The sequence below is a fragment of the Gavia stellata genome, chromosome 17 (assembly GCF_030936135.1).
Source record: "Gavia stellata isolate bGavSte3 chromosome 17, bGavSte3.hap2, whole genome shotgun sequence".
NCBI lineage: Eukaryota > Metazoa > Chordata > Aves > Gaviiformes > Gaviidae > Gavia > Gavia stellata.
In genome coordinates, this window is record NC_082610.1 from 16,053,987 (window position 1) to 16,073,620 (window position 19,634).

Sequence of the window (19,634 nt, forward strand, 5' to 3'; positions counted from 1 at the left end):
TTCAGCTCCTGCTGAGAAGCCGTGATGCTTATCGTTTCCTAAACCCCAGAAGGGCAGAAAAGTGGAAATAAACGTGAGGAGCCGGCGAGGTCAGCGCCCGGCACGAGCAGTCAGGGAGAAGCGGTAATGGGGCTGGAGCCGCTCGGCTGCGGGGTCAGTAACCGACCTCGGGTTACTGGGAGCTCCGCTGCAGGGCGAGGGGCGGCGTCCGAGGTGGGTGCTCAGGGAAGGGCCCGGGGCAGGAGGGCGGGCAGGCGGCTGATAAACCCCCCGACCGCCCCGCCCGGGAGGGCGGGATGAGCTCAGGGCGCAGGTAGCGGCGGTGCTGAGGGCCGCAACTCCGCGGGAAGCCAGACTCCCAGCCCGTATGGAGGCCCGGCTCCTCCTCGGGGCGCTGCTGTGCACCTGGCTGCCGCCGGGTGAGCCTCCCGCTGGGCAGGGCACGGGGACGGGACGGGAGGGAGAAGAGGGTAGTCCCCGCCGTCACTAACCTGCCGCCTTTGCCTTCTAGCCCTATCTCCATGGGGCGCCCGGGCGCAGCTCCCCGTCGGTGGGGACCTACCGCTCCCCAGGTAAGTGCCAGCCGGGGTACAAAGGGGCTCCTTCCTCGCCGCCGCGGTGTGCGGCCGGGCGGGCGGCATCCCTGAGGTGGGCCGGGCGGGGTGGGCTGCCCGGGCCGAGTAAACCTTGCCTTGTTCTCCTGCCCTCAGCCGAGGCAGCGGCGCGGCACCTCGGAGCGAGGGCGGCTTCGCGGCGGCGACGCAGGTACGGGGCGCGGGCCGGGCGCTGTGAGGGGCGGCGGGGGGGTATAGCGGGGCCGGGGGCTGGGGAGCGGGTTGCGGCGCTTCCTTGGGAGACGAGGCCGCCGGGACGTGCGGATCTTCTCTGAGGAGCCCCCCGCGAGGAGAGCAGCCCCTTCCTGCCGTCGGTTGTCTGGATCCACGGTGCGACCGGGGCTCAAAAGGCGACGCGGTGCCGTCGCTCGTGACCCAAGATGGCGTCTGGCTTTCCCGCGCTGCGCTGCCGCCTGGCGAGACCCCTCTCAGGGGTGGCTGGCGGTGCCGGTCTGAGGGACGGGTGTTCCGGTTGTCCTTGGGATAACGTTTTTCTCATATCTTACTTGGCTATACCTGTACATTACCGTGATACCATCAGGATTTCTGATGGCTGGTCTACCATTTGTGATTCTTCAGGACTTTTCCTTCAAACAGCATTGCATATGTGTTTTATCCCAGCCACATGGAGTGTCAGCCATGAACAGAAGGAAACTTGGGGTCTGAGGTGTTTAAGTAGTGAGGGAAGATGGTAGCTACAGCTGCAGCTCATTCAGAAATAGTTGTATGTTGTATGAAGCATCCTTGCTCTGAGGAAAGCTGAGGTCTGGTCTGGCTCATCCAGCAACAATGGCTTTGTGGGAGCCTTTTCACTTCTCAGTAAAAGTAAATGAGCTGGCAGTATCAGATCACTACATCTCAGTACTGGTTTTTGGATGTAGTTTATCTTGGCAACCTGACTATATCACTCGTAGCATGTTGCTGAAATATAATTAGGGTGTGTGGTTCCCGCTCCCTTGTTGAGGGTGGGAAGGGGAAAGTTTGCTTTGTAGCCCTTGTTTGTGGCTCTGCAGAGGAGTTGCCTTTCTTTCTGCTTTCTCCCCACTCTTTCTGGGAAAAGCTTCAGCGGAGAGAAAAATGTGCCACATAACTGCTAACAGGTAACAAAATCAACCACCAATAAAAGCAAATGTTTGTGGATTGAGGTTCCCCCCCCCACGAACAGAGCAGAAAACTTCAGTAAGAAATATGCTCAGGAGAAAGGAAAAAAAAAATTCAATATTAGTTTTAAAAAGGTAAGAACCTGAAGAATAGTTGTTCTAGCCATTTGAACTGTCTAAAATGAACAGTAATGCATTTTTACACGTTCTGGCTTTTAACAAGCTTCCTCAAGAGGAAGAGGTAAAGCAACACTAAGCAATAGTGGTTAAGCCCTCTGCAGAACTTTCATGTCCATGAAGCCTTAGTTAATGACATGCTTCTGAGATCAGTTTTCAGTCAAATGTCTAAGTAGGTATTTAGAACACAGAAAACACCTGCTATTTTAAAAACACTTTACAGAATCATGCACAGGACTGAGAAATTTGAATGATAAAACTCTAGGGCATGAAAATTAAATGCAATAAATCTAACCAGGACCTTAGGTAAAATTATGTAGACATAGCTGCTGTTGTTTATACAGGTAGTTTGGGAATATTTTGCTCAGTTATTTGTGTCACTGTAGACATCATACATTGTAGTTAATGCTGTTTATTAACAGATAGTGTATTTGTTACTGAATTTTCCTTAATGAAAACTGTATTCTATAATTAATGTGTCACTGAAATATGAACATTTTAGAGGATATAGCTGCTGCTCTTCATGAAGTGAAGTAAGTGAAGAAATAATATGAAATGGGTGTAAGATTTGTGTTACTTTATAAAGTAAACTGGGTAAATGTAATCAGATGCTTCATTAATATGGAAAAACTTACTATCATAAGTCATTGGCTTCTGAGGATCGAGAGGTTCATGTTAATACTCATGTGAAATTGAGAAAAATGTTACTCAGCCTAGATGAGCCTATGTTTCTAGAACAATGATAGGAGGTTATAGAGAAATTGAGCAATGTGGTTTTAACAAAGGCATACTAATTAGGAGGTATACTGCTACCTGTCATGAGCATGGCAATATAACCACATCATGACAAAATATCAGTGGATTTTTGTAACTTGACTAAGCAGGAATGCTCTTCTGTTTTCTCAAGTAGATGATGTAGGCTGAATTGGCTTTTGTGATTTGATGTTACTATTGGCTTTTTTAAGGAAATATAAGTATTTAAGTATTTAAGTTTTGAAGAACTCTTTAAGGCACCTCTATAGATCAATACTGATACTGCTTTCCCTTCTGCATGATAGTACATTTTACCGGACTGGTTGTTTTGTGTGCACAAAACCCACAAGTTAGTATTATTTCCTTAAAGCATGTATTCTACAAGAGCTGGTATGGAAAGTATTTTCTGAGTAATACATAAATTGTCTTGGATATTGTTTCCTCTCAACGAAAAGTTCTGGAGAATGTTAAACAAGTTATACGTGCTCAGGTGCTGTCTTCTTTCTTTCAGTCATTAAAATGCTTCTTTTAAGATGGGTTGTCTTTGTTCACCAGTTTCCTTGAACCTGGGCATGCAAAGCTGCATCTTAAAGAGCAATTTTCAAAATACTATCTACAGTACCTCTTTGTATAAATAACTGAGTTCATACCTAGTCCTGCTTCTCTGTAAATGGGGTAAACAAGGTTATAAATTTATAAGTAAAGTGCTAAAACTTTGCACTTGCAAGAAGATGGGAAGGAGCTCTTATGTTCACACATCATACCTAAACTATACACTGTCCTTGGGTAAAATGGTGTGAAAGAATGTTGTCCCTCCAATTTACCTAGAAGCTGTTGTATGACTAGTGACCATGACTGATTTTTAAGCTGTTAACAACTAACCCGTGGGTTCTTCCTTTCCATGCCCCCCTGCCATGCGCACGCCCTGCTCCCCCCCCCCCCCCCCATCGATTTGAGTTCTTGTCATGGTACTTTGGTGATACTCAGTGTATTTCTGGTTCAGAAGGGATACAGGTGCCACTGTGTAAATAACTTGAGTTCAGAAGGAGTGTGGCGGGATTGTGACTGGCACCACTGCTAGATGGAAGAATGAAGTGGAAGTTGGGTTAATAGATGAATATGGCAAGAATGAGGAGGGGAGTCAACATTTTCATGACATAACAATTTATAAAAAATAGACTAGAAACACTAGGATTCCAAAGGATGATTTATTGGAGAAAAAGAAAGCTTCATTCACCACAATATTGAGAATTAATACAAGAAAACTCAAGATACCTCGCTGCTGACTGTTGAAGGCAGAAGTGCTTATAAGAAAGGAAATGCAAGAGAATAAAAGCTTTAGTCTGTCATATAGTTTCGAATGTTAGAACAACACGAAAAGATTAAGGAGAAGATGGTAGGAAATGTTTTGAAAACTAACATGGGTGTTTATGATTTTTTTTAAAACAAACAAACCAAAAACCACCACAAAACAAACCCGTTGATTTTGCTGGGTTTGGATCAGGTTCTTGGAAAATAGTGTGAATTTAGGACCATACAAGACATTTTGTTAATTATTATGATGCTGTTCAGTGATTTATGCATGCATGTACTTTAAAATTATTTTAAATAACTGTGGCTGAATGATAAGAATTTCCAAAACAGCCAAATGTAAATACTGAGAATTATGTTAAATACACATGATGGTATAGAGACTGTAATTGAGAGTAAAAGGAGTATGGAGAAGGGCACAGAGGGCAGCATTTGGCTATGCAGTTTTGGGCATTTTGGATTAAAATCTGCCTGCTGTCTTTAGGCATGATGTGCTTTGATGCGCCTTTATTCGAGTCTTGAGTAGAGTGACTATACTTTTTACTTTACAGTGGTGTTTTTTGATGACTTTTTAGTAAGCCAATATGAAGCAGTGAGCTTGCTAAAAAAGGTAAATTTACTGATAGACCATGAAAAGATTTTTAAGGTTTCTTGGTTATAGCTGCTGATTTCTTTGTTCTTTCTGAAAGGTGTCTGGAATGGCAGTTTCTAATGCTTCATCCTCTATGATATCCTTATCTCGGAACAGGAGACTTCAGGGTATGAAATGTGGACCATCTAGTAAGTTATTTATGTTTTTACATGAAATAACTTCAATTGTCCATTATATTCTGCATAATTTAATTATTTTTATGAAGAAAAACACCCTAAAATAGCTAATACAGGCCTTCAGGGTAAGGGAGCTCTGCCTTGATTGGTTTCAAAGGACTACAGGAGTATGACAATTTATATGGGGTTTGACCTAACTAAGTTTACACCTGGTTGTGGTTTGATCATTTGAAAGACTGTTTCTAACTGCAGTTTTTCTAACGAAGAGCTTTCATCAGGGCAATCTGCTCCTGTAGTGACATACCTAAAGATGTAGATTGCTGCCTAGATGCCATTGAATTACCTGTCCTGTATCTCTTCTGTGCTTGAAGGTTTTTTGTTTGTTACTTTTTTGCTGAGGTAATCTATGGATGCTTTTTGTGTGTGCAATCTACAGGTTAGCAGGATGAGTTACTCAGCCACCAGCTTGCAGTGGTGGGCATTAGGAATTTGCATCTTGGCTTTTTTGGTTCATCTACTTTCAGTAGTGGACAGGCTTAAGTCTTTCTGCTCAAGGCTAAAGATCCTCTGTGTTAGCTCTTCTGTAGAACCTGTGTCTTGCTTGTCTTGTACAAAGGAGAAACATGAGGCAAAGTAATTCAGAGTAATTTTAGTTAGTGATGCAAAACCTCTAGTTTCTCTCCAGTCAGTGTGATTAGTTGCATTGGATGTGGGACCTACCTAATAGTGAATAGTCCGGGTTGGCATCCCCCAGCTTTATAGCGCAAAATGCAAGACTGATGCGTGGACTGGACTATTATCAATTGTGATTAGGGTTGTGTCATCTCCAAAAGCTTTTAATTTCTTTACATGCATACAGAGTGCTTTCAGAAGCTTTTGAGAAGTGTGTAGCTGAATATGGAGGAATAATAGAAGGGTTTAGAGAAGCATCATTTTACTCAAAAACTGTTACCTGTGCAGTGTATGAAAAGTATCATGTGTCTATATAGTGTATGATAAAATTGCTCTACAAATATAGCAGTCTATACCAGTAAAACTCCCTCTGCTTTTGAGGGTTACACCAGGTTATTGACCAAGAAGTCATTCTTTTCTAGTCTGTTATTTTTAATTTTTTTATTTTAAACCGAATAAAGCAGCTTCCAAAGAGAAGATGTGCAAATCATGCTGACAGATTTGTTGCCATAATAATTTTTTGGTTCCCTGGGTTTATTTTTTGGCAGGTGAAAATTCCTTTAATGGGCCTAGTGATGAAAATCTTCTGCTTCAGAGCAACAAGCTAGAAAAAAAGACTTTTAAGATGTATTGTGCTATTTTAACAGAACTCTTGAAAAGAGTTTGTGTGCAAGTTTATTACTTCTTAAATAAGAAAGGGAAGAACAAATCTAGACGGAGGGAGAATGAAATGGGTAACAAGTATTTCATGCTAACTCATCACATGTCTAAGCTTTTAAAGGAGGTTGTAGTTATGATGGCAAGAATTAGGTTTCATTGCCCTCTGCAGATGTAATTGGATAAACTCATATTTCTGTGGGGCAAAAATTTTTCATAAGGATTTTCCATTTCTGATGTACTTGCTTTGGCAAGACAATGTTGTTGAAGACATGCTTTAAAAATTATTGATGATTGCCCATACTTGAAGGCAAATAAAATCAGGATTATTAAACTCTTTAAACAGTGGAGTACCTAGACTTGTAAGTTTCCATTTTAAATCCCAGTAAACTGTGTGTGGGAAATGGAATCCATTGTGGACTGTGTGCAGAAGACGTATTAAAAATAAAACAAAAGAACAACCTCATCTGCTTTGTGCAAGAGTTTCGGTAACAAGCTCTAAATGCTTTGAACAATAGTTTCATTTTGGTTCTTCCTATTTGAAAAGGGATTCAAGCTGCTATAGCTCTGCCCATGGACTGGGATTTGCACCAATCTGGGGTTTATGAAATATTAAAAGATTTTTTTCTTTTTTATTAAACCAGCAAGGTAGGTTATCAGCTTCTTTCTCCAGTTTAGTGATGTCTCTCTGAAAATTCTTCTATGACATACTTGGAAAACTGTGATTATAACAGACTTATATTTCATCCTATTACAGTCAATTCTTGTTGCAGTAACATTTTTTTCTTGCTTCCTATAACTCTGTTTATATAGATATTCCACGTAACACATGTTGGGTTTTTTGTACGATGGGTGCGTGATTTATTGTGCAATAGATCTCTTTACCTTTGTGTTGTATTAGTCAACTGAAAGCAGTTTAGAAAGCAATGTAATGTCTTATAAGTCAATGGAACAAAAAAGTTGGTATAGTGCAAGTAAATGCCAAGAGATAAATTCTTGTGTTAGTTTCTTGTAGCCAGGGAATATGGGATTTGGGTTTTGAAATGTTTATCATAACAATTGACAGCAGTTAACATGTAGTTTACATAGCTGTCAAACTTGTAACTTCCTTCCACACAAATCTGTTTTTCATGTGAGGTTAAAAACCAGACCAAACAAACAAAAAACCCAAACAAAAACCTCCAGAGTTAACACATACTAAGAACCTGGGACAGGCAAAACAAATTATTTCTGGAAGTAAGTTTCAAACTACTGTTGAAAATACCTGACAGGTTAAACACTTCACATTTTCTTGTGTTGAAATGCTCTAGCAGGCATGAGTCTTTAAAGCCACTGTTGCTATAGAAGATACTTGTCCCTTGCAGTATGTCTGCTGATTTCAAGAGGTGCACCAGAGCAGAAAATCTGCAGCTAACTGGAAGGCTCTTAGTATTGAAGGATTAAAATTACATGCTACTCATTCACCTCAGAATCTCAAAAAGGAAAATTTTACATCCTGGTGTAATGAGATCTTTGTCCTCAAGGCTGTATTGCATCCTGTTGAAGGCTGTATGCCACAGAAAACTTGTGCCGTTACAGGCAGATGCTTTCAAAGACTATCAGGTTGCAGAATAAAAGATAATACAAGAAATATTTGTTGTATTAGTTCTGCCATAGTCAAAAGGACACCTGAAAGCTTTCTAGAGAAAGTGTGCAATGGAAATTATGCAGAGTTAGAAAATATAAAATTTCAAGGGTGTTGACCGCAGAAGTTTAAATATTCAATTTTAAGCATACCTTCTACTCTTTCATGCATGGCTATAGGTCTAGTTGATGTTTCTTGCAAATTCTTATCCCAAACTGCTTTGTTTTTTCATTTTCCATTTCAGAATAAAATTTGCTCATTTTCAAATAATTGATCTTTTTAGTAGTTCGATAGCCTTCAGGCAGACTTCTCTTCTACACTTGCATAAAGTTTTTAAAATAAGTCATCTTTTAAAGAATCCTGAAAACTAGAAAATCTTTGTCTTTCTTGTAAATGACTCTCTGGAGCTCTGAAACTGTTCGGGCCAAAGTTGGTAAATAGGCAGAATCATAAGAACTGGGGAAACAGTAAAACTTGATCACTTCCAGATCTCAAAATTAATCTTTCGTGCTTCAACTTTTCTGTCCAAGTAAATCCTAATAATGAATATCCTGAATGTCTCTTCAGGGATTTGCATTAAACAAATTTTTCATGCCATGTCTTAAAAACCAGTAACAAAATACAGAATTCCAACACTAGGAAGTGCTTAATGTTTTACAGAAAAATACCCATAGGAAGGTCCACATCAGTCACAAATCTTCAAGAATTAATAGTGTATTGATTGTAATGGTGTATTACAGTGAGGTCAAAATTCAGTTGGAGCAACTGGATTGACATGATGGTTAAAACAAATATCAGTTATTTCAAGGCTGATGTGCATGGTGATTTAAGCAGTCAGACATGTTCTTGAACGTTGGCTTGCTTTTACTTTTGTGAAAAAACTTTAATTTAGATGTCTCTTTGATTTAGTATCTTAACTTTTTGGTATGGGATACAGATACATGCTTTCTTTGCAGTTACCTCTGTGCTCCAAGACTAGAGCTGTTCTTTAGTGACTGTATCTCACTTTGTGCTGAAGGGCTTCACATTATATAAATTAATTTCAGCTGTACTTACTTTATTCCTAATAAACACCTTAGAAGATCAGAAGAACAGATCATGAGTGAGCAAACCTGGACATGGTTGGTTTGCAACTGAAATAAGTTCAAGAGATCTTAAGTAGACATTAGAAAAGTAGTAATGTGAGAAAGCATAATAAACTAAGTGGGTACAGTATCATAGGTACAAACCCACAAAATAGATTGCATCTATAATAATATTTAAAAATAAATGCTTACTTTGATGAAGATGAAACTTGCCTTTGAACAGTTATAGTATGAAATTGACAGAACTTGTGCTTGGAGCCCAGGTGAAGAACATCTGAAAGGCCTTCCAGAGTTGAGTGGGACTGTACTGTATTTTAAAATGGATTTTGGAACTTCCTCCTGTCAGGTCTACATGATGCTATTAAAGCATCTCTTTTCAGAGAGCAACAGCAGTAATCACCTCTGTGAAGCCTGGACACATCTCCAGGATCTCTTGCAATGAAATGCAAACAGGCTGTATTACCATCCCACTTTTTAAAAGGCTGTGATAAATAGTGGGCACGAGGCTCTGCTACTGCTTATAGGGTGCCAGCTCTAGCCTGAAGGCTCTTGCTACCTGACACTGAAGAATTAAGAAGGGGGATGAATTAAATGGAGGTCCAAGTGCCCAAGGGATTAAAATAACCCCATCCACATATTGAGTGGGGTTGCAGCCTGTGCAGTAATTACCAGATGGTTATTACCATAACCATAAGTATTACCATAAGTATTTAAGCAATGAGAGGTGCAGGTAAAAATTCAGACCTGCATTATAAGATGATCCCAAGTCTTCATCCTGTTCAATAAAGAAGAAATTTGAGATGAGTTGCTTTGTGGCAATAATGGTCATATTACCAGACTTACTTGCAGGTTGTAATGACATCACTGGTTAGAAATCACATTATTACTTATGCAAGTCGAATCACGTTACTTAGGCCTACCACTTTCTGCTAGAAAAGTCTCACCAGTTTTCAATTTCAGATTCCAGCGCAGTGCATGTTGGCATAATGTCAAAGGAAAAAGAGGAGCTAAGGACTTTTTAATAGAGGTCACTGTCAGGTAAACGAAGGATAAAATACTCTTCCGTAACCTTGCCTAATTTTAACCTTCACTTAGTCTTGATGTTTATTCCCATTCTGCCAGTGCTACAATGTTTCTCATGTCCCTAGGAGAGACCTAAACTTGTGATATAATCACACGGGTTAGCTTATTTAGGGAGTTTATATTCTTTTAATGACAAAGATCAGAGTGAACCCTTTGTTATATAGGATGTTTATTCTGGATACCTAAGGAAGTGTTTCTGTGTAATTGAGCAGAATTGGATGATTAAAGGAAGCCGCATTGTTTGCAGTAGTAAGATCGCTAAATGTGATCTGAATCAACTCTGTATTCTTGTCATTACCTGGTTAAGGATAACTAATCTTTGCACACAGAGCTCTTCTACGCAGTGTAGGGAAAGCTACTACAGTGATGTAAAAAGGGATATGAGCAAATACAAGAGGTATGTTTATCGTGTTTTCTTAGATTCGTATATGCACAGACAGAAGAGAACTTCGTTAAGAGGAAAATGCTCATCATTGAGTCATCTGACTTCCAAGTCAGATTTGACTAATTCCATTTCTCTCTAAAAGGGATCAAGGGAGATCCTTTCCAGTGACAGCAAGGGTCCTCAGATCAGCTGACTCTGTGCACCATCTGAATTAACATGGCTCGGAGCACGTTACCTGAGCCATGCCTAAAAGGGAATCATTCAACCCAAAAGATCAAAAGGGGGCTGACTTCCTCTACAGCTCAGACAGACATGACTTGCAGTCTAATTGCAGATTATTGTAACTGGACAGGCAGTAGGGCATAATCTTAGAGAGGCAAAGAACAGAGACCTGAGCTCTGATTACACAGGTCTTGCAACACTCAAGATGAAAGAGATCAATGTCTGCCTCTCTTGACAAGAGGACTAAGGCTTTTGCATAAGTGACAAGACTGGTTGCTGTGGGTATGTAAATGAGGTGCCTCAGTCGGAATAAGTAGGGACCTTTCTACGCGGTTCTTGCATTAGTTTTTAAATTGAACTCATGCTGGCCATGCAGGGAAAGGAGCTAGACATTTGGGCTAGCTAGGCAGAGGAGCGTTCTCTCTTACTTTTTCTACCTGCCTTGTTCTTTTCGGCATGGCCTCTTTTTTTTTTTCTTTTTTGGGTGGTGTGTGTTGGAAAAAAAAAAATATAAAAGATGTTGGTAGGAAATTGGTATTGGTAAAACACCAATAAAGTGAGCTTCTAGAAGAGGGGAGAAAAATTAGGTAGGGAGAAGACACCCTTAGTAATAAATTTATTTTTCTGTTGCTATTGCTGGAATCAAGAATTCAGCATCCGTTTAATGGCATTAGGACGTCAATGACGAATTCTTGGCTTGTTAGAAAGCATTTGTTTCCTTGCAATCAGCTTATTAAAAAAAAAAACACAAAACATTTCAACCATTCTGTAAAGTAGTTCAGAATCTACTTTTGATGTTGGTGCTTTTCATGTATGTTTAGCAAATGCCAATAGTGAGAACAAAACCTAAAGATGGCATGACCCATGAAATCATAAACCAGTTGTCCGTATCCTAGAATGCTTTCCTCAGAAGTCTAATTCTGTCAAGACTAAATGAATTGTAGAGTTTATTTGGATTGTCAGAAGTGAAGCTTGCTTTATTTTGCCTGCATCAGCAAAGCTTCAAACCCTCTTTACCTTCAGGCTTCTGAGAAAGCTTTGCTAATCTAGGTATGTTAGGACTTCTGTGTATATTACTGGTGATTTGATATTTTGTAAGTGAGGGTTTCACTGACATGGGTGAAAAGTTCTTTTTCTGTGAATTCTGGTTTTCAGGACAGCACTTAAGTCATTCTTGAAAAACAAACTTACATATGAAGTGTTTATAAAGATACAACAAGAAGGCTGAATCTTCAGTCTGTCTCTTCCTGAAATAGTTTCTTATGAGCAGCTTGTCTGCGACAAATGCAATCTCAGTTTCTATTCTCCAAACACAAGAATTACTGTGATTGCATAATACTCAATTATGAAATTTCAAATGCTTTCCTAAAGATACTTAAACTTTGAAAGATCAAATATTAGCAAAGTAAGTGAATATGTCACAATTGTTAGAAAAGCATTTAATCACAAAGAAGCTTTGCTTCTGCTTGTGCGCATCTTTCCTTAGACTGTGAAAACTTGTTTTGTCAGTTTTTGATGGGGATCTTCCCAGGGAAAATAAAAAGTAAGAAAACCTAACACTTATCCATCCCTCAAACCCAAACTTGTCATTGCAAGTTAGGGAGCTTGCTTTCTCTACAGTAGGCTCACTATACTTAAGCATTACATTTTTCCTTTCTTAGAAGTTTGTCTCTAATAAAATTAGAAAAAAGAGCAGTCATCTGTGTCTTTATGGAAAGTGTTTGTGATTGGTATACTTAAAAGTTGTAAGATGGAAGGAGGGTGGGCAGCTGAAAGATTTATAGCTGGGATCTCAGCATTTGTATTTCTAGCATAGTATGCTTTTATCCTGGTAGAGATTATCCATACAGTGTTATTTGTAGCAGGCTTTTATATAAGGATATAGGCACTGTGCTTTTTGATTGTGTAATACTTGTTCATTGCTTAGGGGACTAAAAACATGTCAAACTAACAGTTATCACAGCCATTTTGATTTGGCTTCTCTAAATGTGCAACAGATTCACTTCATCTGGTTATATCTCTTGAGGTGAAGCTGTTGCAGTATGTTTCCCGTTTGTGGAGGGCTGTGGGATTCTTCAGGACATTTAAATGCTATGCCAGCGTCTCCTGTCATTCATGGAGTTACATTTGGTGACAGAACTGGGTCTTAAGAATGAAAACTATCATGATTTATTTTTAACATGCCTTGTTTTTTCCACTCAGATTCGTTTACATGTTTTAATGGAGGTGAGTGTGTCTACAGAGAGCTGTGCAACTGCAGTCGATTTAATGCAACGGGACCAAGATGCCAGACAGGTGCGTAAGAGAGAAAACTTACTGGGTTTCTGGGATTATACTCAGGTTCCCACAGCTGCAAGAGTAACTACCCTCTGCCTAAAGGTTCCTTCATGCCCTAGTATTTTCCCTCTCCTTTCTGTGGTGACATTTCATAGCGTACCACATGCATACATCTCAACTACAGATTGAATCCAAAAACCAGTGGTGGTACTTAAGTGACTCTCCTTTTATTAGTCTATAATACAGGTGCTGAAAGAGATCATATATGCAGAACATGGGGTCAATATAATTTTGAAACTTTTGATGGACTCTATTATTATTTTTCTGGGAAATCCACATATGCGCTTGTGAGACATACTGAATTAGATGAACAGAGTTTTTCCATACAGGTAAGGGACTGCGCTGCTATATTCCTTTTAGCTGTTGTTGAGCTTGCTAGTAATGCATTAATATTTAGAGATTTAGAATAACTTGTTATGATAGTATGGGGTTCTAGAATGTAATATAGATGTAATTTTAATGTAGTGTGGGCTACCAGTTACTATATCATAAAATGTAAATAGCTAGAAGGAAACTGATACGTGTACTTTCAAAGCCTGCTGCTGCTGTAAAAAGACTGCTCTAAAAACAGTGCTAATTGTAGTCAGCTTTCTGGTGAAGAGTGGGACCAAACTACTTGTTCACATGCTGAGGGTGGGTTTGGGAGTATTAGTTGTGTAACATGGGTTATGAAGAGTTTGATTAAAATCTTGACTTTAATGCTAGTAATTTTATTTGGCAGGTGAATAATGATCCTGAGTGCCATTCTTCTCCTTACTCCTGCAAAAGGTCCATTAGTTTATTCTTTTCTGGAGAGGAACAGATAAAGATGAGCAGTGAAGTCACCTATAAAGGATTTGGGTAATTGCACTCATGTTTCTGATGTTGTAGTTACACTCGAACTAAATCTCATGATACCGATTTGATAAGAAAGGTAAAGTAGATCACTTTTTTGGTAGCTTAAAAAAATATCCAGACTACAGCTGTAATAATTACTACAGAGTAGTGTCTGAGGAAGGTGATACCTAAATGAGGGGTACATAGTATTAAGGAGCGTAACCATTGACATTGATCCTTTGATTTTTGCTCTTATTTGCAACTTTTTTAGGGGAATTACTCAATATTTATTTCGGGGTTTTCAGATGTATGAGGAAGTCATTAAATCAGCAAATAATTTATTTTTAATAGTGATACTTTCTCATGTAAAGTTGTTTTTTTTGATTCTGTCTCATTTCTCAGAGTACAGTTACCTTACGTTATTGGAAACTTGCACATCCAGAAGCTAGCTGGATACTTCCTAGTCAGGCACCGGTATGCCTTTACTCTGGCTTGGGATGGTACATCTGCAGTTTATATCAAAATGGCACCAGAGTACCTGGGCAAAACACATGGACTGTGTGGAAACAATAATGCTATCCTGCAGGATGATCTTGAAACTAGTTATGGTGAGTTTTTAAAATACTTCCTCTTGTGTTAATACAGGGTTTATTTCAGGTGAACTAAATGTTGCTTTGCTTAGTTGGTAATTGTAATGCGAATTGAATACAAGATGGGCAACTTTTGAAATTGTAATTATGATATGGAAACACTTGTAGTAGATGATATTGTTAGTGAAGAGGGCAAGTTTCAATTTAAATGGGGCTTTGAGGAGGAAGAGCTTTAAAAAGCATGGCAAAAAGCTGTCTTACTCCATTACCTACAATTGTATTTGTAGTTCAGTTTCCTAGGACTGGAAAGGTAAAATCTACTTTTAAATCTTCACTGCCCTCTTAGCAATTTTATATATGAGACTGTGGAAGCCTGAGACATTGCTGTTGGACATAAATCTATAATTTTAATTAGTAAATCAAATCAATGAAGACTGCCAAATCTTGTTTGATCTGGCACTTCATTTATGCTAATACTTTCAGAAGTGACCAGTGATCCTTGGATACCAACTTCAGATACTTCCAAGAGTCTTGGCTTTCAGTAAATGCTAAGGGTATTTCTGTAGAGTACTGCTTCAAAGCTCAGAGTACAATATGTAGTAGGTTTCCTCTGTTGTTTAAGTGTGCCACTCAATTTTTAGAAAGCATCAGCCCTGTACTAATATCAGCTCTTACCCCCATTGAATAGCTTGCTCACTAAATCAAAATGCTTAAAATAATACCAAAATCAATAGCTCATTGTCCTCATTGCCTTCAGAGACTTTCCTCTACCCTCTCATCTTTCTCAGGATATCTCAGTCGTATAAAGCTGGGATTGTAGCGCAAGTTGATATGGTACATAATAGCTTTATCCAATTAGCTTGGGGAGCAGTAGTAATAAAGATATGGCAAGATAGGCATTAGTGGGTGATCCAAGTAGTAATCAATGTCACCACTTGCCTATGATGGATAATACCTTTCTTAGCTAGTTTAAAGCTAGACATTTCTACCTATATGAAAAAGTCACACCTTTACTTTGTTAATGTATGCAATCATTTTGTACCCTTGCAGTGACCTAGGAATGCCTCATTTTTCTCTGGTTTTAGACTCTCTGTTGGGAGTTTCGTATAAAGTAACAGCATAGACATATGTATATACAGTTTATTACAGTTTTCTTTCCTTTCTTCCATTCAAGGACTGTGACAGGCACAGTCCTGCTCCCTGAAGCCCTTCCTTTTGCCAAATCGCATGAGTAAGCTTCTTTCTGCCATTCTAAAGCCTTCCTACTATAGTTCTTTTCAAAAGTATTTTTGTTTCTTAAAAGGACCAGACTGTCTTCAGACTACCAGCTGATTCATTTAGTTGTAGGAAGGGTTTGGCACGCTCTGCTTAATGTGATATTTTGATTATTGAAATGTTTCCCGGGGAAATCCTACAGAAACGTTGCTCTTCCAAATCACTGTGTGACTCTGTGTGTGTCTTGTTTAGGAAAACTGACAGATGATGTAAGAGAATTCGTAGAGAGTTGGCAGGAAAATCCTCCAGAAGGAGCACCCAATTGGGATAAATCTCTTCTCAATGAACCACCCTGCCTGACACAAAGCCATGAATCTGTACAGGTTTGGATCAACACAAAAGGATTATTACAATAGTTGGTGATTCTAATTAGAGTAAGAATTTGACTTAACGCTTTCAAGGAGACTGGAAATGTTCTCAGCTCTTCTTCGGAGAGGTGGATTAAAATGGTTGCTGCAGCAGAGCTTCCCTTGTCCCCTTTTTTCCCCTCACTTTTCTTCTGTATGAGTTTATAATTTAATTCTTGATCTTTTCAAATGTTACATTGTCTGCATAGCAGCCAATAGAAGTGTTTGAATCTAGGGCTAAATGAGTGAAAAGTTGTAAAGTAGGGGTGTGTTCTAGAACTCGTTCCCATTCCTTCCCTTAGGAAGGATAGAAAGAAGCAGGAAGGCAAAACCAGAATGACAGCACAGTTAATTTGCCAGTGTTTAAAAAATGAATTATTGTTACTTTTGTTTATCACATTGAAGTAGTTTTTCTTTTTAAGTAATATTTTCAAGATACAACCCTGAAATGACGTGCTTTGAAACTAAAGCTGATACCAGGCATGTTTTATTTCTGTTGCCTTTTACTGTGTAATTTAACTAAAATGAAGACTATTTCAGGTCATCTGGCCTTAGCTGCAACATGGTCTATGCCTTTCTTGGGGAAGGTATATGTTTTACTACCATTGGTATGACCTTGGATAAAAGATTCAATGTTATGAATACTCTGGCATGGAGAGCAGTATGTTGCTAGCCGCTGCTTCTAGTTGATGAGAGGAAAGTGATTCCTAGTCACAGACTGAGATGTCTGTTCTGATTTTCTATAGTATTCTATTCTGCTTAGGTTTATTTTTTAAAACTTTCTATTCACAACAGCTATCTCATTCATTTCAGAGAGCATACACTCTGTGTAATATCCTGTTGCATCCCCCGTTTGAACAATGTCATGAATATGTGAGTGCTGTTCCTTTTATGGCAAGCTGCACCAATGATCTTTGCATGTAAGTGAATATTTTTGGATAATTCCAAAGCTGTTTTAAAAAACATTGTCCTTCAATCATGAGAATGAATTGTAAATGTTAACAGAACGGATGTGTGTCTCTTTCTTCATATCAGTTTTTATCTAACATTCTTTTATAATCTTGCTTTTCTCACTTGTTGTAGTTTTACTGCCAGAAATTTCTGTGGAATTGTTTCTGTTTTCTTTAGTATAAGGATGACCAGAATCAGGCCCAGATGTTTTTGTAATTTGTTAGTGTTCCTTCTCTTGAATATGGCATCTGTTTTGATTCTGAGTGTGCAACATCATTAGTATTTCTAATCTTAATGGAAAGTAACAGTGAATAGGTCAGTTTGGCATCTGCAAGCTATATGTTAATCCAATGAAAAGAGGTATTTGATTACTATTTATATTTTTGCTATAATTTCACAATGTGCTATACTCCTTGTCCAAGCAGTTTTGACTAGTTAAATTAACAGACAGGACAGGAGAAGGTAATTTCCATTTCTTGTACCGTGATGACTAGCTGGTGGAAATCTTACAACTTCCTTTTTGTGAGTTTTCTGAAGGATGCTACTCCTTTTGTAAAAATAAAGACCTTTATGCAAGTCTGTTTATACTGCTGTATCTCTGGCTTTCATGGATTTTTTCAGGAAGTTAGCATCATGTCTCAAATATATTGATGACCTGTCTTCAGGTGTGGCAGAATGTCTTATCCATTTAAGACTTTTAACATAGCCAAACAACGCAGTACTTCAGAACATTATTAAAGTAGATTCAAACAGCGTGGTTGTATGCAATGCAGGAGCGCTCATGAGGTTATGATTGCATATGTGAATGTGGGTAGAAAATAATATGTCAGTTTTTATTTGTGTAAGGTCAGCAGTTGATAATGCAACTTGGTGTCGAGCATTAACTGAATATGCCAGAGCATGTGCCCAAGCAGGAAAGCCACTTCATGGATGGCGAACGCACTTTCAGCAGTGTGGTATGCAGATGCTTTTGTACTTGGAAATACTGCTTAGTAGTTGTATTTTGAAAAGAGTGCTCTTCATACTTTTACTTCTTTGTCCTTCCTCCTATTTTGAACTCTCGTAGTTCTCAATGAAAGCATAACTATGGACTCACTTCAAGGCTACATAAATGCAACAGAATTTTTTTCATATGTGTAATTTGTACTGAATGTTTTTAAAGCACTGAGCTTATTGGAATGTGTTGCAAGAACCTTCTTACTAAAACATTAGAGATTCTTTAAGATGATTAACTATTTGTTTTTTTCATAGAGCTACTCTTTCAAATATTGTCAAAGTCTTCGTGGCTTTCTGATATATAAAGTATGTGCTATGAGTGTTAAAAATAAATTTGAAATACGCTTGCATAATTCTTCATCTTAGAAGTCACAGAAAGTAAGTTTGAAAGAGGTCATCTAACTTGTCCACCTGTCTGGGACACAGGACCAAAACTGCTTTGTCATTCATGATAGAAAATTTCCCCCATGTTTCCAATAATGTTTATTAGTGGATGTTCTGCTACTTCCTATGCTGGTCTGAGTATCTAAATAGCTCTGCTGTGAGAAAGTTTCCCTGAGTCTCCCTTGGTGTAATTTAAGATTATTCCTTCTCAATGCACCTTTAATGTACAGAATATGAATATACATATATTCTCTGTGTGTGTGTTATGAAAGCCATTGTTTCATTGTTCTAGACAACAGATACTCAATTGACTTACCAAAAAGTAAATACCTCAAAGAAATGTGTGCAATCTGTTTAAGCCCTGAGGCAGTAGCACAATACCTTTTCATTTCTCTACCTGTTTCTATTTTTCAGTTATTACCTGTGCTGAACCCTTGACCTACAATGAATGCATCAGCTGTTGCCCTGTTTCATGTCATCAACAATCACAGTGCATTGACAGTGAGCTTCCCTGCATTGATGGATGCTACTGTCCAGATGGTAAGTTTTGCTTCTGAAATACGTATTATTTTATTTCAGATTCAGATTGTTCTCCCACAAGTTTACATACCTATATGGCCTGGCTAGATTAAGGCATTCACAGGATCTCTTTATAAACACAGTGCCAACAGAGTGTGGATGAATGACCTTGTTTTCCTTGGAACTGACAAGAACCTTTTCTTCCCTCTAACAAGTGGAAATAGGTTTCAGCACAGATCCACATTCTAGCTGTAGAGCTCCACAATTTGAGTGAAAAATGAGATTTGCTCTCTTGTTGACAGAGCAGCCATCCTCCTGATTCTGGAGGTTGCTGCTGTCCCTTTTTTTTCAGGGTGGGGGAGCATGGTATTTTGGTGGGTTGTTTTGTTGGGGTTTTTTTGATGTTGGGTGGTTTTGGTTGTTTTGTTTCAGGGTTTTTTTGGTGTAGTGTGGGGCTTTTTGGGGGGTTTCTTTGGGTTTTTTTGCTTAAGAATGTCTGCGAGGTTGGGTGCTTAGGAGAGCTCAAAAAATGTGGCATGACTAAAACTCATTCATGTGGCCAAAACCAGATTTTGATACTGAGATGCTTACACTGTTATATGGTTCTGGCAAGTGAGGTATTTACCAATGTGGCCTATAGCAAAATTTTACCCTTAATACCAAAATATACTTTATCCAGTTTTTCCTGTGTTACTAGCTTCTCTTGGGTGCATAAATCTATCTAAAAGAGGACAGAGAAAGTTATGCCATGGATCTTCAAGTCCTGCCTCTTATACATACCCTGGTGACTTATAAGTATAACATCTTTTGTCATACATTTTATCTTTTATGGGCTAGTAAAGTCTTTTAGCTCCTGGCTCTCTAACAATGGAATAATTAAAAAAAAAAAAAACAAAGCCAAAAAACATTACGGTAAAATAAGGACCAAACGGTGCCTTAAAACATAGAGGCAAACATTGCTAAAGGTG

At 38.9% G+C, this 19,634-nt stretch overlaps 1 protein-coding gene across 1 annotated transcript in view; it reads left to right on the plus strand.

Annotated features, from left to right (window-relative positions):
• Window positions 1-367: 367 nt before the first annotated feature.
• Window positions 368-19,634, plus strand: part of OTOG (otogelin) — a 104,469-nt gene continuing 85,202 nt past the window's right edge. Inside the window, exons 1-12 of the mRNA XM_059825858.1 lie at window positions 368-419; window positions 512-572; window positions 711-765; window positions 4,645-4,735; window positions 12,654-12,746; window positions 12,963-13,117; window positions 13,510-13,628; window positions 14,007-14,212; window positions 15,662-15,792; window positions 16,630-16,736; window positions 17,614-17,723; window positions 18,562-18,687. Of these exons, the coding sequence (XP_059681841.1) occupies window positions 368-419; window positions 512-572; window positions 711-765; window positions 4,645-4,735; window positions 12,654-12,746; window positions 12,963-13,117; window positions 13,510-13,628; window positions 14,007-14,212; window positions 15,662-15,792; window positions 16,630-16,736; window positions 17,614-17,723; window positions 18,562-18,687 (1,306 nt within the window). The remainder of the gene's footprint in view (window positions 420-511; window positions 573-710; window positions 766-4,644; window positions 4,736-12,653; window positions 12,747-12,962; window positions 13,118-13,509; window positions 13,629-14,006; window positions 14,213-15,661; window positions 15,793-16,629; window positions 16,737-17,613; window positions 17,724-18,561; window positions 18,688-19,634) is intronic.